Consider the following 24490-nt stretch of genomic DNA (forward strand, 5'->3'; position numbering starts at 1 on the left):
ATGGAATGGCATCCTGTTCATTTGGCTTTGTAGTATCTCCGCTAGTTTGAGCTATCTACCTGTTTCTGTGTTTTAAAATCAGCATCTTACATTTTATTTCTTCATCATATTTTGTTAATCGTTTTATTTCAACCTGGACATGTACTGCTTCTGTGACTTCATCTTATTAAACTGAAGGTCAGCTGTCATTTGTACATCATCCTGACTTTTACTCCTACATCCCTTGGAACTCTCTTTTATTTCTGTTGTTATTTTTGCCTTAATTATGTGCTGCAGGCCTAACTCTGCAAATTTCCTTTATTCCCTACTCAGTGTTATTACTGCATTGGGAGGACTAGACTGGCAGCATTGTTCTGCCATAGTTTTGACATGCATGCAGATTTGCAAGATCTTTTTTTTTCCTGACTGAATACCTTTTTAGGGGTCAGACCATCTTCTGCATGTGGCTTTCTCTTATTTCCCCCCCACCCCCCACCCCAGCAGTGGTAAAATGTTAGAGGCTACACCCTTATTTACCCAGTGACTGTTTCACAACAATAATGTGTGGTCTTGTGACCATGAGGTTCAATTATTTTAAGATCCTCTTGGCAAGACTCGCTGCAAAGCTTTTTCCTCCACAGTTTGCAGTGAATGCTGAAGCAGGTTTGCTCGTTGAATTGAGAGCTGTTGTTCTTGCCTCCCCTTCATTCTCTACATCACAAGCTTGGAAAATGGTAGTGATGGCCTGTGTGCTACTAATACTGATTGTTAAGGTTTTTAACTATGTAGTCTCCGGTCTGGAAATTAGTTTGTCCTTGAAAAGTGGTTATATGGTTCCTCCTCCAAAAACTGTCTTTGTCTGGCCACTAAAACTGAACTCTTCACCATTAATCACTAACTTGGGTGAGCACATTTTGTGATGAAAACACAGAAGTAGTTAAGGTATGTGTCAGGTTTTTCTGTAATGTGAAATAAGCAAGGTCAATCCTGCACCCTCCCCCTAGCCTGGAAAATGCTGAGTAATATGGCAAACACTGATTCCCAAGAACTGGGAAAAGGGTAAGTGCTAAATAGTACTGCCAAGATTATCATTGGCAAAGCCAGTGGGGAAGACACAGACAAGCTTTTGTGCTGCTTCTTGGTATATTTGGTTGATTTAGGTTCTGATTTCCTTGGCAGGACCATCCTGCTGCCCAGACTTGACCTACTGTTTTTAAAAATGCATCTGTGAATAGAGGAGACATTGGTTACCAGAAGCTTTTAGTCTTTGATATATTTCTGATTTGCCAGCCCTGCTGCAAATGAAGGGAGAAACAGAGACAGCAAAGACTGGACATTTTCAGACAGATGCTTTCCTTGTTTGAGTCCCTCTCCCCACCCCATCCACTGTGTACACACTGTGCTGTGTGGTTCAGGAGATCTGTACATGTGGGAGCCAGGTTGGCTCTGCATGCACACAAGGCACAGTAATCCCAGGGATCAGGAACACAGGTTGGCAGCACAAATACACCTTGGGAAGCCTTGGTCAACAGAGAATAGACAGGGAAGGCCTGGCGTGCTGGGCAGTGTAGGGCTTGCTAAGGGTGTGGGAAGTCCTGTCATGTGGCACCTTTATCACAGCATGGGGCCCTCCCTGATACTGAGACAAGATGATGCAGTTTATCAACCTCTTCCAGAGTATGCTCAAACCCTAATTCCACTCCTAATCTTAACATTATCGCACTCCTTATCCCACAGATCTCTGCAGACAGATGGTTTAAAACAAAAGCATCTTCCTGTTAACCCAGAGGCACTTTCTAAGCTGCAATTTATCAATATCTGCTGGCTTGAGCCCCAGCCCAAAACCCAGTTACAGTATTATACTTCATTCTAGGTCAACACCCCTTTCTAATTCTGGATGTAAAGGTAACCTCAGAAGGCTTTGATAGCAGGTTTTATTCTGTGCTGGTATTTGCTGGGCTGAACTGCCATCCTAGCCTGTCATTTCCTCCAGGTTTGAGCATCATTGTAGCCAAGTTGCTACTGCCGGTACTAGACTTAACTTCAGCCCTTCTGCAGAGCAGAGGTGTTGTAGAGGTGGTGTCAGTTGTGCCTGCCAGTCACAACACTAGCCTTTGTCACTGCCTTGCTACCTTTTTCTGCAGGTCTTGTAGAAGATACATAAAGGAGGAAGCACCCTTCCTGAACCAGTGTCTTTCTCTTTCTTATGTTCACCTTTCAGCCCAAAAGTTAACTCAGCTTTTAACAGGAGCCTTATCTGTAGCTGAGCCTTATCTGTAGCTTGTCCAGGACACAAAAACAGGTGGATGGTCTCTGGTGCTCAATGGCTTCGGGTCCCGGGTCTTACCTAATTGCTTGTAAGAGGTTCAGGAACAGTGTTTGTTAATTCTGACCAAAAATTAATTGTCATGCAAGTGCTGCTTCACAAAAGTGAATAAGTGGCCCAGGTCCCATAGTAAACAAAACTCATACATAGAAAATCCCCATGCTGACTTAATTTGAATGAAATTTTTTTTCAGAGCAGCATGGTTAGTATTGTGTTACTTCGCTATAAGAAATGTAAACAAGGATGCAGTTTGCAATATTTTTATTGGGAGAAAATTATGTTTGCGCTTTGGAGAGAGGAAGAATAAATTGTTTCTCTCAACCTCAAACACTTCTCCTCTCCCATTTCAGTTTTTTTAATCATTGGCATGGTCATGAGATGAGAAACTTGTATGTCTAGGTGACTCATATGTCTTGGTACTTCAAGGATATGGCTGACTCCTTTCAGCTGGAAGGAACTGAAATTTACGGTGGTGATATTGATCTGCCTCTGTTTTATTTTGAGTACTCTGATAGTAGAACAGATCTACCATCTATGGCATGTGTAGGATTATAGGGGAAAAGAAAAGTATGTCCTGTCTCACTGCAATTATAGGCAGGATAAGAAGATCTACATTTAGATCTAAGTATTTTGGAGACTCCCTTCTGAGTCTGAGGACTATTATCATATAGATGCTGTGACCCCATGCAACTATAATATGGGAACCTGTCAGAGAGGAACCAGAAAATGCAGTTAAAAACAAGTCAGGGTATTTGTTTATGACAGACAGTTAAAGAGTTCATGTTACTGGAATTCAAAAGCCCATAATTTTGTCTAGTCCAAGCTTAGTAAGGTGCAGCTTTCTTTGAGTATAATTCAGTTTAAGGCTGGGCTGGCTTAAGCATTTTTGAGCCTGAAATTTATACTTTATTACCATACAAGCAACTTGCAGTGTATGCTGTAACTCTGTGTGAAGCTGGTAATGATCTGGAAACTTGCTGAGGTGGTAAAGTAAGTCCCAGATGTTGCCAATTCATTTTATATTAAAAAGGAATGCAGCAATGTTGGCCATTTGTGAAGATGCTCAAAAACTACAACATTGATCCTTTCCTTTCTCTTGACTCCTGTACTCACATGTTTATGTGCTAGTCTTTATCTTGGTGGATCTCATTTTAGAAAAACATGACTTTTGTCTCATGTTCATGGAGAGACATTGAAATTACAGGGGGTTGGAAGTCCTCAATTCTCTTCACTTTTTTTCTCACAGTACTTGCTGGCTTGAACAAAAATTTATCATATTCCACTTGTGGATCTTCAGTCACATAGACCTGCTGTCTGAGAATCCCTTTGTAATATTGGGAAACCTCCTGTCCCATCTGCTTGGGTCTCTGAAAGTGCAGCCATCTAGTTTTTGTACCTCTTAAGTTCTGAGGAAGGCAGGTTCTTCTTTGGCTGTTCGTTTTTTGCAGTTTAACTTTTTCGGGACTGTTAGCTAGAAAGAAACCCCAAAGTCTCCCCAAGTGACTTTGTAAACACAGCCCCATCTCATACCGCAGTGACAGGACATGTCGGGGGATGCCCCTGGGCAGTGTGGGCCTCTGAAGGTGGAGTTTCATGGTGCTGCTCTGACCTTGTGTCAGCACATCTCCTGGCCACCCTTTCTCTCTGCTGCATTGACAGAAGTGGGAGCTCTGAGTTCAGCAGTGAAGTCACGAGGACCAGGGCTCATCTCCTATGCTCAGGAGGTGAGCATGTGCTCATCCATTCCCTTTGGGACTCCTACAAAACAATCACTGAGATTGCACGAGCAAAGGACTATATGGATCTTGGCTGAATAGGACCCATCCACTGGCCTTTTCTTATTCTTTCACCCTGCTTTGAGAGAACTTGGGGTTGTCTTAGAAATGCAGAAAACCTGCTGCTTTTCTCTTGTCCAGGCAAGCCTTGTGCATCATGGCTATTCATTCAAAACATAGTGTGTTTCTCTTGTCTGTGCTGTCACCTTTGCTGGGACCTTTGTCACCTCTGTGTTGTCAAAGCATCCCAAAAGTTTATTTGTTTGCCTTTGTTCTTTAATCAGTTCCTTCATCTGCAAACCCTATTGTGCAGGTGCAGAGTAAACAGTGCTCTTGGCTGAGCCATGGCCAGAGCCAGTGTTGGAAGTCCTGTTGGAAGTCCCACAGAGCTGAACTCAGGACAGACTGTGCAAAATTAAGCAGGAGTGTCTCTCTGCATGTTGGAGTTTTTGTAATGTATGAGCAATATCTCCATGTTGCTGGTATTAAAATAAAAGTGTTTAACAATAATAATAGGGCTTTGATATGAAGGGCTTGTACTTGATGTACTTGCAAGAAGTTGTCCCTCAAGACCTTGGTCTTTCCATTTAAAAAGAAGAACTTTTTGTCTTCCTTACTTTAATTATTCTTGGAAACATTCCTTCCATCAGTATGGGCTTAGATAGATTGGAGTGTCTTACTCCAGGCTGGGATACAAACCAAATGACCTTTCCTGCAATGATTTATGGCTCACAGTAGCACATCTACACTGGTTAAAAAACCCTGTACCCATAATTCGCATAATTATACTGGTATAACCTGTCTAAGGTCTAAAATAGTCTGAGGAATCCAAGGAGTTGTCCAACAAAAACAGGAAACACAGATGGGGTGTTCAGATTATTTTTATGGGGAGGTTAGAATACACCTGAAATTTGTGTGTGGGCCCTTATGCATCTAAAAGAGGCACAGTAGGGCAGGGACTTTTTTTCTCTGTCTTTTTTATGCTGTAATTATTCTAAATAATTTATACAAGGGTAAAAATAAAGTTCCATATTTTAGTGCAGGTGGAAGGATTCTTTGGTGGTAATGGTGGCCCATAATGCATAAAAGGCAGAATTTGTCATGACAGATCTCCAGTTATCCCATAAAAAATACAAGTTTGAAAATGTGGAAAGCATTCTGTAAGAAATAATACCTCTGAAGTATCAAAGAATCTGTGTGAGCCTGTGCTGCCTAAAATATACCCTGGAGACTAAAGGAGATCAATGAGTGTTTACTTTCTCAAGGTATGTTCTGTTTGATCAGATTAATTTGAAGTTCTAAGTAATGACTGGAAATCAGGGTAATGGTCAATTAACACAGTAAAGCTGTAGAGACCCAAAACAAAGTAGAAAAAGAGCAGAGCCACAGTTACAAAAAGGACCCATATCTTCTCTGCCCTGCAGATTAACTGCAGCACTCAGCAAAGCAGTGCTGTCTGACCTGGCCAAAGCTGGAGGGATCTGCCTCAGTCTCCCTCTCCAACTCCTCACCTCCCCTCTTCTCCAGGTGTTAAAACTGATAAGTGCACAGAAGGCTGTGATGGGTTTTTCAGATTCCCTGTCAGCCTGGTAAAGGCAGTAGATCTGCCCAGAAAAATTAGCCAGGACAGCAGCTTGTCTTACGTTCGGATTTGGTGAAGGTTCATCTTGTCAGAATCCTTTCTACCCATGCAGGCTTGGATGTTTGTAGTGTTGCTGGTGGCTTTTTATCCCTGCAGGCTCCTTTAGCTACTTTAAAAGTGAAGGCCATTCTTAAACAGGCTCACATGACACCTTCTGCCGTGCCTGTAAGGTGCAAGTGTTTGATGCATATTCCACGTAATGCCAGCATCCCACAGGGGATAACCCATGAGGAATTTCCAGTGTAGCTTCCCAGGACCTCCTGTAATATTTACATTGTGTGTGGGATACGTGTTTCAGCAGACAGGTAAACTAATGGTGACAAGCAAAACTGACGGGCAGCTTTCTCTTACATGTAGGATTATGTGCTGCAGTCACTGCACTCATTGACTGTGCTCAAAACAGCAGATAAACTTACTTCTGCAGTTTTTAGGTTGGGCATCTGCAGCTCATTTGAAATAGGCACTGTGGGTGTTCTTGTAGCTCTAGTGCTCTACAGGCATGAGAGAAGCAGGACTTGTGGGGTGGGGGAGAGCTTCTTAATTAATCTCACTGATTTAGCTGGGGTAAAATATGTTACTCCATCCAGGGTGAAAGAAAAGGTCCAATGGCAGAGTCTATGAGTGCTGGTCCACTATAAGTTGGGGAGTCCCAAACTTCTCTGAGGTGTTAGAGCCTCACAATCCATCAGCCTGTTCAGGAGAGAGGTTAAGAGGAAAAGTGGCTGTGGAAGTTTTGCCTTTTCTAGTTCTTGCCAGGAAGGAAATCACTGAATATGAGTGTGCTAAGTTTATTATTGCAATGTTGTGATGGCCCTGACAAGGGGAGAGAATGATGTATTTGACTCCGTGGATATCAGAAGGATAATTAATTACTTTGTTATTCCATATTTTTCTATATATCTAAAACTGAATTTGCTAAGTATTTGAGTTTGCACACAACTGCTTACACGGCATTGAATTTCGTGACTGTCAGCCGACAGTCCCAACACAAACACACTCTTGGCCCTGATAGCCCAAGGAAACAAACCACTATGACTCTGGGTAAACAATTTCCATGTTGTATTCTACTTTTGCACAAACACAGGCACATCAAATGATAAGAATTGTGTTTTCTTTCTCTGAGGTTCAGAGGATGTGAATCCCAGAAATATTCTAGGGAAGAATTGTGCCTTGCTTTTCTCTGAAGAGAAATGTGGCTACAGTTTATCTTGCTGATAGCAACTCTGTAAAAAACTGTGCATTTTGCATATGTAAAAAACCGTGCATTTCAGTTGTCAATATTGCTAGTCCAGAGTCACTTATAATGGTATAATTGCATTGGCAAAGAAAATAGAAGCAGCATAGATGCTACAAAATTGCTTAACTCCTTACAGAGGCATATTGTCCTGTAACAGCAACATGGGAAAAATAAAGAAACTGAGGGAGGGCCCTTTAATTAAGCCACGGTGATCTTCTTGCTCTTGAATTATTCAAGAGGGAGCCTTGGGCTTGAGGCAAAATTTCTTTTGGCGCATTTATTTCAGTGCCAGTAACAGTATAAAAAGAAATTAAACATTTGGAGGAAAGGTCATAGAATTGACTTAAAAGTACCATTAATTGTCCAAAATAATAATCGCTCTCTTTTATCTATGTGGTTTTTTTTAAGTATGCTCTTGACTACTGTGCTCCCATTACACTATTTTCTGCTCCCTTTTGCTTGGGGTACTGTTGCATGCTGTATTTTAGAAAAATATTTAAGTGAGATAAGGCCATTTGATACGAAGAAATAAACAGTGTCTGCTAGATTGTGCTGACCCCTGAAGATGAACATCTAAAAGGCAGGATATCATATTTATCCCAAAGATTGGTCTGAAGACAGAGCATGTTTTGCATTTCTTAGTAAAAGGTTTTTTACAGTAGGTTTTTGTTTAAAACATTTACTTCCAACATCCCTAAGTAGTATTGTAACTGAAGCACTCCTGAGAGGTAGCTTTCAAAAGATTATTGTCTGCAGGATGCAGAGCCCTGAGTGTGTTTTAAGTGATTGATTTGTGAATATTTTTAATAAAATAACAGAATGGGAAAAGCAGTATTCTTCTGGGTGATGGCTTCAGGGCACTTCTCAAGTAGTTTCAGGTTTGCCTCACTGCAAACTTTGGGTCATGCATTCCAAAGCTTCTTCATACGTGGGCTGGGTATGCGGAATTGTGGAGAATGATTTGAATGCTTTAACCTAGCAGCCTTTCAGATAACTCAGACTACTCTGTGCAACTGAATCAAGTGGTCTCAAGAGATGAATTCTTCAAATCTACTGAGCTTGGCAGAGCTTTTACTGAAGGGAAGGTGTAGGGCAGCCTGGATGCTATAGAAAGATAGCAGGCATGGCAATTCAGAGATTTTATGTGAGGAGGCAAAAGCAAACCGGCAGCACTGAGTAGCAGCCACGAGTAGCTGTTGTTTGGAGACCCAAACTAAACCCTCTCAGGAGGAATATGTAGCTGAGGGATTGACAAGGACAGAGAGCTCAGGGATTGTGCTAAGGGCAGGCAGCTGCACGCAGTGGCAGAGCTTCACACACTGCTCTGGCTGGCTTTGTGTGAAGGCTGTAAAGAAGGCACTGGGAAGATTCTTTTCGGAAGCTTGAGTGAATGGAAAACAGGCATGTTATTGCCTCTGCACTGAAGAGAGAACAAACCCCTTTGTTTTGATATTATTTATCTATTTATCTCAGAGAAAGAGGCTAGAAACTTGATTTTAAGCACTAGAAAAACCAGGCATTTGTTTTGTAGTTATTGCACTCATGTTGGCAGGGAAGAACATGATGCTTTGGGTGATTTAAGCCAAAAGAGAGTTGTATGGTTGGGGTTTTTGGAGCAAGTTGGCTAGGTTTGGGGGTTTTTGCCTTCTCTTAGGACAAAGCAGGCTTGGAGTCGGGACAAGAAGGTCGTAACGAGCAATTGTATTTGTTTTTTCTTTTTGGCATGCCAAGATTTCTTGATGTGAGCATTACGACCAATGCTTGCTTTAAATCAGCAAATTCTCATGAAGCCAAATCTCTTTATGAACTGGACTCTTCTAATCAATTCACACCTACCAGCCTGTTATACATACATACATACTGTATGTAACAAGCCCCGATATATATATTTTGTACAGTCATATATACTTAAATAGGTAGATGTAAGATATCACTATCCTCAATCCACCTTTTGGAAAGGCAAAATTATAAGGTGATGTTTAAAAACATGACAGTGTTAAGTGAAGAAAGTGAGCTATAGGGCTTGTTTTTTAAGAAATCTTCTGTGGTAGCATGTGATAGTAAAAAAAAATGAAAAAACCTGAAGTTCAGGCCAGTATTAGCAAGATTTATGAAGTCTTTTCATGTCTGGACAGAAGCAGCATGTCGCACTTAGAATTATTTTTAATGGCTCAGAGGTAAAAAAAAAAAAAAGGAATATGTTTTCCAGGCAACACACATTTGGAAATAAAAATACTCAGGGAGTTAATTTTGTCCTTGTGTTTGCCCTTGTGTTTAATTTCTTATAAACCCATAGAGAAAGTGAAGGGATTCCTGGACCTTAGCTTGATGAAGAAAGCTGGGGACCGTTCGCATAAATCCCTTCAAAGTAATTTTAAAGCAGCTTTGAACGTGACAAGTGTTTAAGTGAATTATGTTGATAGACAGGTTTCATTACTTAAAGTGATGTCATTTGGTGTCTTAAACAGTTGTCCTGGTTTTTTATGTGGGGCAGTGTAACTGGAGGTCAACATGTGGTCAGCTGTACTTTGAAAGTAACCACTGTGCTCCTTTAAAAGGGTGATGTCAGTCCCTTTCACATTTGAGTGTGCTGGTGAGCAAAGGAGGGTGCTTATTGCAATTCCTTGTCCTGGTAATGGTGCCTACTGTGTTTGGAGCCAAGGCACTTTGCTGGGGACTTTCCAGTGCAGTCTGTTTGCCAGAGACACTTGGCCTCATGGTGTCACCTTCAGCAGAAGTGCTGAAATCTGCCTGTACCAGAAACCTTTAAACACCAGAAAATCTTACCTCAGAACACAGAGTTGGGCTTACTTTCCTGCCTTGGAGAGGGAGAGAGGAAACATCCCTGCTCCTTCCTGGTGGCCAGGGGATGGATGGCACCCACCTGCCCTCAGCCTGGCTCTCTGGTCAAGCGAGCAGGTAGAACAGGACGGGTGTTTCTGTTGTGTTCAGGACACTGCTGCTGTGAAGGTGAAACTCAGGAGGTTTGTAATCTCTGGGCAGGTATTGCTTGTGCCTGGGTGCAGGGCAGCCAGCAACTGAGGGGAGATAACCAGCAAGATAACTAGACACCCCCCACAAACCTCTTTTGTCTTACATGCCTACCACAATAAAAGGATTATTAATTTTCTTTACCACTCTGGCAGATAAAGATAACCTCTCTTTGAAGGTAATTTGGCAGCTATCTAGGCCTTTTAATGAAGGTGCTGCAAGCAGAGTGGTTTCTCTGCAGCTCCTTGCTGGTGTCATGCAGAGCTTGAGGGAACTGATCCCCCCTTGCCTTCCCTGCCTCCCCCAGATTCCTCTTGAAGCTGTTGTTCTTGTGGGACACTGTCGAGTACTTCAGGATACTGGCTAAAAGTCCTTTAGAAACAGTTTTGGGCTTTTTGACAAGAGAATGATGTTTTAAGATTTCTTTGCTGACAGGACAATCTGTGAGCTTTAACACTCATCAGTTTTACACCAGACTTTTGGTAGATGTGATGGCACATCTGAAATTTGGTTCAGAGCTGTTGACTAACTCCAGTTGAGGCACTTTGCCAAAGTCTTAGCTATGTCCCTTTATCCATTGCTATAAAGTTCAGTATGAAGTTGATGTTAAACTGCCTTTCATCTTTCTGAAGGTAGCAATATTTGAAATAGATGTATATACTTGCATTTCTAGTTACTGTACTTTGCTCTGAGTCCTGGTTTTTAGAAATATAACTGCTCTGACTCTCAGCCTTCAAAGTGGTTTTATTATGAAAAATGTTAGTATAGAAAAGAGTTGTCCAAGAGTAACAATTGGTCTTTGAGTACATGCAGGAGAGTGCTCTACCATGATCACCCCTTTGATAGCCTTACTCTCTCTGGACTGAGGCCACTACAGTATTAATTGCCTTCCAGAGATAAAATTCCCTTTATATTTCTGCTTTATAAGGTATTGATAGACTTATCATGTAGAAGCATCAATTTCAATGGACATGTAGTAGATGCCTCTGCAAGTGCCAGGGGTTTTAAAGGTAGCTTTGAAGTTGAAGAACTGAGCTGGGAGTTCCTGCCTGACTTGTAGAGATATATCTTTCATGATGTGTAAGTGAGAACAGGTAAATAATTACCTACGGTGCAGGTCCTTAGAGTACTTGGCACAAAATTGTTTAATTATTTTAAGGGCTGTGTTTGAAAACAAAACAGTCATGCAGGCTTGACTGGAGAATTAGAAAAATGGTTTGCCTACCTCCATTTTCTCTTTTTCCCTTCAGATAACAAGATTTTGATGAAGAGGTGGCTGGCAGCTGGGTTGTGGTGTGGGGGGGAGTTTATTGTTGGTTTTTTTTTTTGCTGGTTTTTTTTTTTTTTTTTTTCCATTAACTATTCTCTGTTGAGGGCCACATCCCTTTTAGTGAGGAACATACTTGTTTCTACAAGGTTCCTTCTCAAATAAGAATGGTAAGACTTATCTGATATTGTTGAAATAACCTAAAGTGCAAAATTATTTTATGCTAATTAAAAGCAAGGTAATAAAGGTTTGAAAGATTCTTCAAATACTTTAAACTATGTATATGTTTTCCAATGCATCTTTTTCTGAGTGTGCAAGTAAATTCATTTCCAAAAGAATGCTCAGCATTTGAAAATACAGGGAAGTTTATTTGAAAATAAAACAAACTGTGTTTGTGCAGTCAGAGATTGGCCCAGGTGCATGGGTTGCCCTACTTCTACAAGTGGCATATTTTGAAATAAACAAGATAACTGTTAGAAAGAACAGCCAAGCCCCAAGGAAGAGGAATAAATGTTCTTGTATTCACTTTATTAGCAAGAGACAATCTCTCTTGTTCTCCATCTTTGGGTTCCCATCTTGTGTTGAGGTCTGTGTTGTTCATCTCTTTTGGAAGCAGAGACTCATTGCTCTGCCCTCCAAGAAGTCATGATGTGAGGAAACAAATACATTTTAAGATTGCATCAAGAGATCGGCCTTTAAAATGTGCTAGAATCTTCACAATCTCTTAATTAGAAGTAGTGAAGGTTATATTTCATATATATTCCCATGAGTTCAGCACCTAAGACTTCAAGAAAACTATCAATTACTGCAAGATGCTTAATAATTCACTACAGCTGTCCATCCTAAATGTTCACATGGAGACCAAGATCCTTTGAGCAGAGAGAAGTGCAAATGGACCAACAGAGCAGGGAAAGATATCCTGTAGCATCATATGTGATTTGGTCAGTGATGGCTTTGATCCAGAATTTTTTATTTTCAATATCAAAAAAGATTCCTGACCAGCCCACTGGGCTTTGCATTGACCTCAGATGCACTGACAAAAATAAAATTTGTAATTTCTAATATCACAAGGGAGAAAGAATATGTGTGGGCATGGACTGCAAGGCTGTGAGAGAGCCCCAGCAGCACAGCTACAGTCCCCACAGTGCAGACTCAGCACAGTTTGGGGTACATGAGCTGGCCTTGTATTCTTGACAGAGTGGTAAAAATGCAGTGACAAAGGGGTAAAATGCTTTTACTCCTGCTGCTGCCAATGGCAAGAAATGTGTGGAGGCAAAGTGAAGCAGCAGAGTTGTCTTTGCCTCAAGCCTCTGAGCATCCAGGGCAGTATAAACACCATCTGCAGTCCCTACAGGTGGTGAATCCCACCTATGTTCAGGGAGTATTTCAAAGCCTTTGGCTCCAGGTAATTCAATTTCTAGTAATTACCATACTGGAGACAATTTCCAGGAATGAAGTGTGTGTAAGGAAAAGGACAAAAAAGGGCACCACCACTACAAACAGAGGGAACTGAGGAGAAAATAACACTTTAAAACACTTTTAAAGTTCTGCTTTATTGGATATCGATTCTGTTTGAATAAGCAATGATATATATTTGAATCAAAATTACTTAATCAATTTAATCAATAAATTGTGGGTTAAATAATTTTGTTCATACCTATGTTAGAGTGGCATGTTTAACATTTATGTAACTGATATGCTTGATAAAACAATTGCAATGTAGATTCAGTGGCTGTAAATTTTAAGAGAAAAGTGTTAAGCATACTTGCCTGGAGGAAGAAGAAGAGAAAGAATTTTTCTGTAGGCTTTTTTTATGCAATCAGGGTTCCAAGACCTGGTTTCCCTGACAAAGGTAGTACAAATAAGGAGTAGGCATACATGAAGGAGTAGAAAAGCTTTCCATAAGCTGAGGTCTAATGGAAGCAAAATGAGACTGGTTAGAAGTTACTTGATTTTTTCATTGGGAGTGAAGTTTGAAAGCTTGTTATGCTTTGTCATGCTGTATATTTGGTTATGTGGCTGGAAAGCTGTTTTTTGGATAGGAATAAAAAAGTCATGCTTCAGGACAAAACATGAAAGCAAATTATGATTATTATTATGCCTACTGAGAGAAGTTTCAGCACTTTACATAAAAACAAACAAGCTTCCCACACACACATACACTTTAAAGCTTTGTATGTGAACTGTAAATTGCTGCCAAGGAAAGTGCATGTTTTTATTTTAGTTGATATATTTTAATTGGATTTTAAGTGGCTCATGAATAATCTGCCTTACATTAATATATTGTCTCTCAATTAGAATGTATACGAACATCTGAACTGTGTAGTGATGAGATTGATGGGCATTATTCAAAAGCTGAGAGATGCAGCCTCTCTTCTGCAGTATTCTCCCCTTCCTTTTCTACATGTGTCTCTGTGATTTGGTTTCTGATTTGGGGGTCATTTCCCAGCACTTTATGGTACCTTTTGTTAAAATTGTTTTCTCATTTAAACTGTTTTAAAAACTTCACTATTTTCTGCTGTTTTTCCTGAGATACTCTGTTGGGTTTTTTTCCAAGCAGCAGCCTAGGTGTAATCACTGCTTTATCTGCTTGTGTGGGGGCTTGGGGAGAGGGGAAGAAAGAAGGGCATCCATCCTGTCATCATTCTATGCTGTATGTGCCAAGCATCCTGGTAAAAACCAACTCTCCTCTCTTCTCCTGAACAGAAGCAGTAATTCAGGAGCAGGAGAAGGCACCCTCCAGCCCTAAGGAGGGCCTGAGCAGCATGGCAGACAAACATACAAAATAGCTTTACAAGGGTGCAGCTCTTTGCTAGCAGTTGTTCAGGTCTAAGTTATTTAATAATGTGAAGGGTGGTTCCACAGCTTAATGGGCTGTTAGCTAAATAACTACAGGTAGCCCTGTGAATTTGCACAGCCACTCCCCTTCTCCTTTAATTATCCAGTTTTATCATGTTTTCCCATCTATGCCTCTGCTCTGCTTTTGAAGCTGTTTTTTTACCCAGATGCCTCCGCCTCTTCCTTCACTCTGCTGCTCTGGCATGAAATGCAGGTGTGTGAGTGGTACAGCTGAGAGTTGCAGTAAGCTGTTGTCTACCTGTGAAGCAGAGAGCTTTAGAAAGCATTGTTGCTGACAGGCTACCTAGTGGTTTTGCTAAATGTTGCAGGGATTGACATTTCATGCAAAAAACCCCCCAGAAATAGTAGGTTTTCTCCCTTGCCCATGAATAATCCCATTGATGTTCCACTGAATAGTCAAAGAAGGAGAGCTAGCAAATTCAGATTACTGCATATTTATATGATTAATTCCTCCATTATTCTGCTAAGAAACAACAGAGCACAGTTTCTCTGAAACTAAGAGAGAATGCAGAATTGGTTTTCACTTAATTGGCTCTTTTGAGACAAGTCTCTTTGAGAAGCAGGATGTTGTTAGTCCACTGTGTAAAGACAGTGTAACAATACACTTAACACATAGTCCAGAAACAGCTGTATGCAGGGGCTTGTATTTGAGGGGTAAAAATACCCTAATGGATTTCGAGTAGAAATGAGAATTTATACAAGTGCAACTTTGTCAAGAAGTCTTCACTGGCACATAAAATTATTCAGTCATTGAAAATTTCATATCAAAATGTCCAGTGGAAATAATCATTGTCTCATAAAAACATAGGTTGACTTTCATTTAAGGTCTGTTTTGAAAGTCATGGTCTTCCTTCATTCTTAGAAAGCTAACAGAGTGGGAATAGGGTTCACTGAGCATGAAAGATACAGGATTTGGCTTAAAAATCTAGATGTAGTAAGTAACATATAGTGGAGTTTGCTTTCCTCTTCCTGATGCCAGTGTAAGTTTTAAGTACTTTCAAAAGTGTTTGTAATTATGTTAAATATTTGTGAGACTCATTTACCTAAAGATGGTATCATATAAATGTGACAGATTACAAATTATCTTCACCTTTAATTGTCTGTTGTTGGGTAAGGTTCAAATTTGTAGGTGAGACAGTTCAGTGGGATGTTAGTCTTGCAGTTGCCATCTGTTGAAATTTTATCAAGATTCTCATCACTGCTTAAATTCAGTCTAATAGCATGGAAAAGTAGTTAAGATTCATCAAATAGTTCTGTAGTGTTAAGATTTTAAGAAAGAAAATGAGTCATGGTGTTCAGCGCTTCAATGCAATTGGTATCTGAAGGAAACAGTGTCAGGACAGATATTCTGTTCAGGAGAAAATAGTGGAAGGGAGCCCTTAACTGTGAATCAGTTTCATCCTCAACATTTTGAATCCGTGTGTTTTGCTTTGTGTTTCTAAAACAATAGCAGCACCCAAAACCTCACAACAGCATCTCCCAGTATAATCTACCCTCATGAGGAGCATCCTTCAATTTTACGTGCAGGCTGACTTCAGTTTTGACTCAGGAGGGCATTTGTAAGCATTTGTTAGTCCACTCCTGTTTGACATTTCAGCATATATATAAATCAATTGCTCAAAGCCTTTAATCCTTAGACTTTGCAAAGCAGAGGGTGGTTACCGATGATGATGACCATTATCTGATGCAGACAAGTGGACATTTCTTTAAGGATCAGGATCCTATGCAAAGCAGTGTTTTCAATCCTTGCATCATCCAATTTCCATTTGCAGTTTTGGCTTTAATTTCAGCAGCTTCCTTGTTGTGTCCTTTACACAGTGGTGAAAGAGAGAACCATCCAAGGCCACTCTTTCTTCAAATTATACCTGTTATTGCTGAATGCAATAGCTTTGCTGCTGCATTTGCAGGTTCATACTAGAAAGGAAAATCAGTAAAGAAAGACTGTATTTATTAAATTATTTTATGGGGAGGATCACTCAAAACATTAAATTTGGAGATGGTGAAAGTAGGGAACTGTGTAGTACTTCCCTTGTCCACCCCAAAGTGATGGTCAAAACAACAAATACCAGCCCAAGGGAAGGCAGAGTGCTGGAGAACACTGAAATACCAAGGTAGATGTGCTTGGTACTAGCAATTTGCTTCAATTTCCGCAAGTCTACCTTTTCCTTGAGTTGTGCAAAATTAACTAGGAGATCACATGTCAAGCAGTTCCGTGGCACTTGCAAAAGATCCTTTAAAATATCAATTTGAAAGTTACCAAACTTTTACAGGTGAAGCGTAACTGTCTGTGAATACTTTCTGTATTTTCTGTTAATTTATTTTGTGGATTAATATCTAACTCTGCTCCCATCCCTTTTATCTTACTGCAGTCTTTCCTCAGTAGTATTCCCCTAGAATCCTTATCAGAGGGACCAGGCAGTCCTTGGCCCACTGCAGTTACAAGCAGCAGAGCCAGGGGCACATGGCTGCCTGGAATGTTTGAGAGGGCACCTCTGAAGTGCTGGGAAGCAGCTGAAATTGGCTTCAGGTGTTGTGAAAGCCAACTCAAAGCTTGTACTGTGCCTAAGTTGTGGGTACTGTGTACAGGGGTGGTCCTAGCAGGCAGAAACATCTTACAAACTCATGACAAAACACTTATTCCTGTCAACAGCCCATCCCTCAACGTTATTCTGGATGATAAAGCAAAGCAAAATGCTTCGTTGAATTTTACAAATATGCAGGTACTGTCTTGGTAAGATTTCTCTGATAAGGTATGAGGCTTCTTGAAGTTCATATTCATATTAAGAAGGATATATATGAAAACAAAAGCCTAATCATAAACTCTAGTCTATCTTCATGGAGGTAAAATCTTTCAGAAAATAGCTGGGCTTGAAAAGGCATCTCAAGCTGAGTTTTATTTTGTGAACCTGTTGCAGTACCATACTGCAAAGGATGAGGCAAATAGCTAGTATACGTGCATGTTCAGTGATCTGTTGGTTAAAGTAATTTCTTCTTGTTGCTTAAGAAAAAGTACATCTTTTAAGTCTTTGTTAATACTCCAAGGCTTTCAAAACACTTAACAAGCCTGGCATTTGCAGGCTGGTAATATGTTTTGCATAATATCAATGGCCTGTCTTTGTGGCCCATGGGAAAAAGAAATCTTTTTCTTCTTTGTGGTGCATTCCCCAAGATAATTACAAGTGGAAACACTTTTTGTCTTCTGAAATCCTAATTCCAGCAGCCCAGGTGTTTTGATGAAGCTTCCAGTACATATCTAGGCAAAACGGTTTTGCAAAACTTAGCTGCATTTTAGTGGGAGAGTCAGTTGTATTTCTTGTAACTTTATGGAGGCCTTGCTGGAATATATTCAAACAAATGCAAGAAATGCTGCTTGATCTCTTCAGATGGTTAAATTGTGATTCCTGTTAGCACTGCTTTGGCTTGGTGCACCCTGTTTCCTAGTCAACTGAGGATGAAGTTGGAGGAGCTGGCAAGGCTATGATATTTACATAATGCCTTTTTTTCCTGTGAACCCTGAATGTGGATGGAAACAGCCTCTAATCTTCTTAGTGATCTAAGCAAAGATTGAATGCTTTGGGTCAAGCTGGGGTTTTGGATAGGCTCAGTTAGAAAAAAAAAATTCAGAAATCCCAGCTCTTCACAATGATTGCAAATGGAAATATTTACAGACTGAGCTAGTTAATGTTTTAGTAGTTGATAATATTTTTATTATTTCACCAGTGTGCAAATACCACATAATCTGTTTTGAGCCATACTTTTTGAGACTTCTTGGAAGCAGAACAAACAGGCCTTGTATTAAGCTCTGGGCACTCTTCGAGTTCATTCCCCTTAAGGTAGTTTTAAGTTGTATCATGGGGGATGAAAAGGCAAGTGTCAGAATAAGCATACAACCTCAAAATGACTGGGAAAAACTGCATATATGATCTTAAACCTTCTTGCAGTACTGCCACTATGACATGGTAAGAGGAAGAGTTCATTAGGTAGCTGTCCTTTGGTATCTCTGTTATTAAAACAAAATGACTGGGATTTTTGTTGTGTGTTACAGTGACATAGCTTTCCAAACACTACTACCATAAACTTAAAGATTTTATATTTTTTAAAGTGGATAAATATCCTGAACTCAGGCTAGAAGTGATATTTCATGCTTGATTTGCCTTGCCTGCCTTGATTTTGTGGTATTTCATGCAGAAGTTACAGCTTGTCAGGCATTCTGAACCAATGTGCAAGTACAATATATTACAATGAAGGGGGAAAAAATCAGCCTGTCCTATTTACATTTTCCTTTTTCTTCAGGCTTACCTTCCCTAATCCAAAAAACTCATGTTGAGTCGTTTGACTTAATATTACCACAAGAAGTTTTATTATGTAATGCATCTTCACATAATATGACTCAGAGATTGATTTCTCAGAACATGAAAGTTAGTAGGAGCTGCTGGCCCTCTTTTAGTACCTGCAGCCTCAGGTTTGCAAAGCAAATGGTCGGGATTTATGTGATTGCTTTTGTAACTTCAGCAGCAGGCTTTTTTTTTCTTTTTTTGCTTTACCTTGTGTTCACTAATAGAATCAATATTACAACCATTCCCTGCTTGAACTTATCACCATTGCATTTCATTAACTTTCTCAATATTTGATGCAAAAAGGTTTCTAATTAACATGCCTCTGAATAAAGAGAAAAAGGATTCTTAAAAACTTGTATGCAGTCTGTATAATAATACAATTTTTTTCTCAGCTATGAAGACTTATAACATTTTATGACCTTTTTCAAAATTGCAGTTGCTATTATTTTTATTTTTGTAAGTAGTGTATTTTAGAATGAAACCCTTTTTTCTGTACTATAATTAATAATTAGAAAATTAAAACATAGTAAGGCAAGTAAGGACATGATTCACTATTGAGAAAAAAGAGCACAGCCGTACTCAGAACTGGTCTAATGTTCTAATGTTTTTATTTAGGGAAATGCTTAGTAGATTCTATCTTTTTTGTATGTGCTATCAATATTGCACATATTAGGCATGCATCTGTTCGGGTTTTTCTCCCTTTATCTGCCGAGGAGATGATCCAATTTATTTAAAAAAAAAAAAAAAAAAACAGGAAAAAAGAAAATGAAAAAAAAGGAGGAAAAAAAGGGAAAAAGGCAGGGAGTTGGAGGGTTGGGGAGAAAAAGGGAGACTTATGTCAACTATGTCCTTGTGATTATCCAGAAATAAATTTGAAGAGTGTAAGAAAATTTTGGCCATCCACTGTAAAACAGCATAAATTTTGAAGTGCAGGGATCAAGGACAATTTCATGAACATGGCTGCCTTGCATTTCCTATGTGGAAGGAAAATATATAGAAAGGAATAAAAATATACACACACACATGTATAAACTTCCTGTATGTATATTCTTTTTTTACAACTAAAAGGAGATAAATACATAATCAGAAGAGGATATTGCAGGAGTCCAAATTGTGCTTGTAGAGGTTTATCAAAGGAGTTGACCAAGTCTGACCACTGAGCTCTGTATTGTTATTCTAATGAGAAGAAATAAAAGCTAGCAAGGGGCCTATGGCCTCAGAGAGCAACTTGTCAGTGAGATTGAAGCAGTCTAAATCTGTTCAGCCCTTGCTCCCTTCTCCCCACCCTGGCAGCACGTTCTCCTTGCTCCTTTTTGCCTTCACTTCTGTGGGTCTGTCCATGCCAGGAAGAGTAAATGTCTCCTGCTCCACTTCCTTCACATTGTCAATTTTTGTCAGGGTGAGTAATCCTCTGAGTTCGGGCATGAACTCCCGTGCCAGCAGAAGGGTATCTGTGGATTCCTACAGCTGGGGGCCACAGGACCACACCTTTTAGTGGCAGTGTGGATTTAAATCAAATGGAAAGCAATATGGAAAAGCAGCCTGAGCTTTACATGCATCGTGCCCCTCGTAACCACAGCGTTCACTGTAATAACAGGAGAGATTTAGACAAGTATGCCACTGGGCTAATTAAGGGCTCTTCTGCTAAAGAGGCTTTTGTCTCAAGCTTTAGCTCTGGAGATCTGAATGTAGCTCTATATATAAAAAAACAGGTACAATAGAACCACATAAACAAGACCAGTTTTATGGCCTTGGTTAAGACTTTATTTTTACATATATACCAGTATATGGCTGTCCATACTCAAGTTTCAGCTTTGGGATTTTTTTAAATTTAAAAGTGTTTAGGAAACAAATTACAGGTGTTATTTTATTCTGTCTGTTTTTAGCCAGTATTTCCATGAAAATGATATGTCCATGAAGCTGGATGTCACTCAAACCATTCAGGTTCTCAGTCTGAAATGTAAAGGCTGGTTTCAGTGAAGCTTCTCTTCTTGGAAATGGGAGCTGCATGCTTTGCTCTAGAAGTAATGCTGGACTGACTGTTCATCAGTAACTGTGAATAATTCTCATTGATTTGAAGGCTTTCAGAGTTTGACAAGTTTAGCATATATGGAAACACCTGTAGGGTTCCTTTGCATTAGCTATGCCTGTGTTTGAAAATGTTAATGAATGTCTGAGGTAAAGCAATAAGCCTGTGCTTCCATAGCTCTTCCTGATTTGTAAAATCTTTGTGCTGCTTGAAACAAATCTGATCAGAGTTTCAGCTTGATGATTACTCTGTACTTTTTTCCTTGCTTCACCTTCCATCCTTTCATAAATTGGTAGGAATTTCTCTTCCATGTTCGTGGGAATACTTAACACATTCTGTTAAAGCTGGTTGGAATTAAGTATGTTTTCCCAAAATTTGCAACTGCAAGATGGCTTGTTTTGACAATTATGTTGAATTATATTAATTGTATTGTCCCCCTTCCTTTTTTTTTTTTTTTTTTTTTTGTTATGAAAAGGCAGTGTCTTGGTTTTCTAGAACATGGTCTACCAGTCCCCTTACCATTCCCACAGTACTCTTCTCATAAAACAAATGGGAACAGAAGATTTAGAAAATACACTCAATTCCTGACTAAGCTTAAATGTCTCATGGATGCTTGTGCCCTTGATGTTCGCATTCACTTTCATGTTATCTGATGCTCTGTAGCATTAGTGAAAGCCTTGGGGATGGTTTTGACCCTGTTACTTGTTTTTCTCCCTAGCTGTGTGCTGCCCACCTGCCGACACGATCAGAGGCGCCCAACCACTACCAAGCAGTGTGTCGGGCTCTGTTTGCTGAAACTATGGAGCTCTACACTTTCCTGGCCAAAATTAAAAGTGCAAAAGAGGTAAGCAGTCTGAGGTTTTCTGCTTTTGAGCTCATCACCATGTGAATTTGGCTTACAAAATCACTTCTGCAGCCAGCCAATAGGGACTGTCAGATGCTTGAGGAGATGATCTGTAGTTTTCAGGGAGTACACTCCTTCAGGTGAGATTTTTTTATTTTTTAATTTTGGCCTGTAACCATTTACATCCCTTAGAATTTGCTATTAATTGTGACTAGTCTATCTGGGAGTAAAAAACAGAGTATTTTCTTGGAGGGTAACACATTGCATACATGTACCCATTCCTGCATGCAATATATTTGAGTCTAAACTCTTCTCTGGTGTTTTGGGGATGCTATGAAGTATCAGAGCTTTGCCTGTTCTTCCTCAGCTTCTTCCCATGAGGGAATTCTCTTTGCTGAGAATTATCTGAGATTCTTCTTGCTCATATTTTGTCCCCAGTCAGCAGCTTCTCTTACCTTTTGCTGTATGATTGGTTTGTTGTCTGTCACATTGGTTTCACAGCAGAGCCAACTTTAAAAATAGAAACATTTTCCCCTTCAGGTCACAATGCTTATGTTCACTGCTTGTTTGGCTGTTATTGTTGGCTGAAAGGCCATCCTCTGAACCATTGCAATTAATGGGTCTGGCTGAAGAGTGGAGATAGTTTCAGTGATCTGGCCTGCAGAGTGGTCCTGTGAACAATTGTATTAAAACAGTCTGGGTGCTGGTTACATTGGAAAACTGGTGGGCGAGGGGAAGGGCAGGAAGGGAAACTCATTTCTCAAAGCTGGTTTCTTCACCAAAGCAAATTTGTCAAGTAGCAACTCTTTCATAATTTTTTTTTCCTTAATAAATCCCTGAAGTATTTCCTTTTCTTTTGTAAGTCAAGATCTACAGTACCTTTGAAAAGCAGGATAAGATTTTACAGGCTGACCTAAAAATTTTGCTGCTGGAAAAGGCAGAGCTGTTCCACCCACACACACGTACTCCCACTGTTTTCCTTCTTCTGGTTCTAGGGAACAAATGCAGTAAATATCAAGCAAAACAAAAAGTAAAGGAGTTACTCCTTATCAGGTTAATGAGCTGAATCAGCTCATTAAAGGGTCAGATGAGCCTCAGATGAGTACAAGAGAGCTTTTATCACGTTGACGGTGGAAGATGCAAACTACTCAGAGGCATAAGGGGCTGCTGCTCTTTCCTTCCTGAGTGAGATGCATCATCCAGGAGGGAGAATCCTTCTGAGATGTTTTTCTGCTGCACAGGATCACATTGCATCTCCACTTCTTCTCCAGTCTTATTCAAACTGAAAGCAATTTTCTTTTTTTTTAAAGCAGTGTCATACAAGGATAATTTTGGCAATGTCAGCATGGCTAAAGAGCCACTTGTTTTCTGAAGTGCCTGTGTTATGGAACATCTGCATCCAATGTCCCTGATACAGGAAGCAGCCAGGATACAACATCTCCATGCTAAAGCTGTCTCCCAAACCATGACATCGTTAATTTCACATCTTGGCTTTTAACTACTGGACATATTAACTGAGGGACCTGTGCTGGAAACACCTCACTCAACTGCTATTGCAAAGTCCATGTTGAGGCTCAAAGATAACACCCTTCAGAGTTCTTCTCTCTGCTCAGAGAGGAATTATGTTTCCAATAGTTCTCAAAAACCTTGACCACAGTGAGCAGTAATAGGACATCTTTGTTGTCAATGTCAAAATAAAATTTTGTGGCCTATAACCATTTAAAATCATGTCTTAATAATATTTTAAAAATTCTTTTTGAAAGTGGAAAGGCGTTTTGAATTTGCAAATTACTTAATCACCTTATCATTGGGCATAAAAACCCAACAACATCTGAACACACCATAGAGAATACTATGAGTTAATCCCAAATGAAAGAAGCCATTTGCCTCTCACAGACCATTAGGCATTGATTCAAAGCACATTTAGGTCAAAGGAAGTAATCCTTGTGGATGGAATTTTGGCCCTACTGAATCAGTAAGTCTTTATTTTGCTGCACCTAACCAGGGCCAGAATTTTGACCTTTTGATTTAATTTTACTTTGGATCACTCCTTCAGTAGGCATGTAAGAAATTACCAAGAATATTATCTTGGAAGCAGCTTTTGGAATCTGAATACTTTGGGTTTATGATGTGCTTGGTCCTTGGTCATAGCGTCTAACTAACTATAGATTTGGAAGGTATTTAATTTTGAAAATAATACAGTGTACAAAATAAAAAATAGGTATGAAGAAAATATGAGGTGCAATGCTGTAAATCTTGTTGCACCATTTTAAAGTGACCTTTATAGTTTATACTTGAGGCAAGCAGGGATCATATGATCATGTTAGGTTTGTGCCAGTAAAAGCTGTGCTATTGTTTGCATGCTCTTGTCTTGCAAACACACAGCAGAATCTTAAGTCATGAGGAGTACAGTTAAATACTCTTCTAGTGAATTCCTTTTTTCTTTTCCTTTTATTGTTGTCACATAAGTAATGGATATAAAGGAGATAAACACTGAATACTTCAGTAAGGAAATTTTGTTGTCATGGATTTGTGGTGATTGCACTGGCAGAGAACTGGGGTAAAATAACCAAGTTACATACATCAGTCCTAATTTAAAAAAAAAAATATATTACTGTGTAATATTGTGGGTTTGGCACTAAAGATGCCTGGAATTTTAAATTTTTAGTTTGTTTCAAAAAGTAACAGCCTAATTTGGAGATCATCCTTTAGATTTCCTCAGACCTAGCTGCAGTTTTGGATGTGAGATCAAAATGAAATTAAAAACACCAAAAAAGGGAAAGAATCCTCTTCAAAGTAACTTTCCTGTGGATAAAAATTACTTTGAAATTACTTGGATTCCTTCTAGGGCCACTGAGTGGCAGATGCCCCTGTATCTGTTTCCCAGGTATATGAGGTTCATATTTTTTGGTCAGTAAATGCTTAAATAGGCAGCTGCACTGTAGTGGAAGAGGGAGAATTTTTATCATTAAAAATTCACTTGCTTGGAGTGGAGTGAATCTGACCTATATTATGCTGCAGCCTAGAACAGGTTTAGATGGGAAATAAACTGTAAAAGAGTCAGGGGAAAAAATATTGCTGTGATGCTGCTTTCAATTTGGCCCTATAAAAACTTAGCAGGACTTTGAAAGTCCAGGATTTCAAAAGGGATAGAGTGGTAGGTAGGAGGGGTAGGTTTATAGGTTGTAATGTGTTTTAATAGTA

The 24490-nt window shown here is 39.7% G+C and overlaps 1 protein-coding gene across 4 annotated transcripts in view; it reads left to right on the forward strand.

Moving 5' to 3' along the window:
- The window catches only part of SPIRE1 (spire type actin nucleation factor 1), a 126527-nt gene that overhangs the window by 57142 nt on the left and 44895 nt on the right, over positions 1 to 24490 (forward strand). For all 4 annotated transcript variants that reach the window (XR_009488042.1, XM_059857766.1, XM_059857758.1 and 1 more), the window contains exon 4: positions 21161 to 21286. Coding sequence is in view for 3 of the 4 variants with exons in the window: in XM_059857766.1 (XP_059713749.1) it covers positions 21161 to 21286 (126 nt within the window). In the remaining variant the exon portion in view is untranslated. The remainder of the gene's footprint in view (positions 1 to 21160; positions 21287 to 24490) is intronic.

This window comes from Haemorhous mexicanus, chromosome 1 (assembly GCF_027477595.1).
Source record: "Haemorhous mexicanus isolate bHaeMex1 chromosome 1, bHaeMex1.pri, whole genome shotgun sequence".
Lineage (NCBI taxonomy): Eukaryota > Metazoa > Chordata > Aves > Passeriformes > Fringillidae > Haemorhous > Haemorhous mexicanus.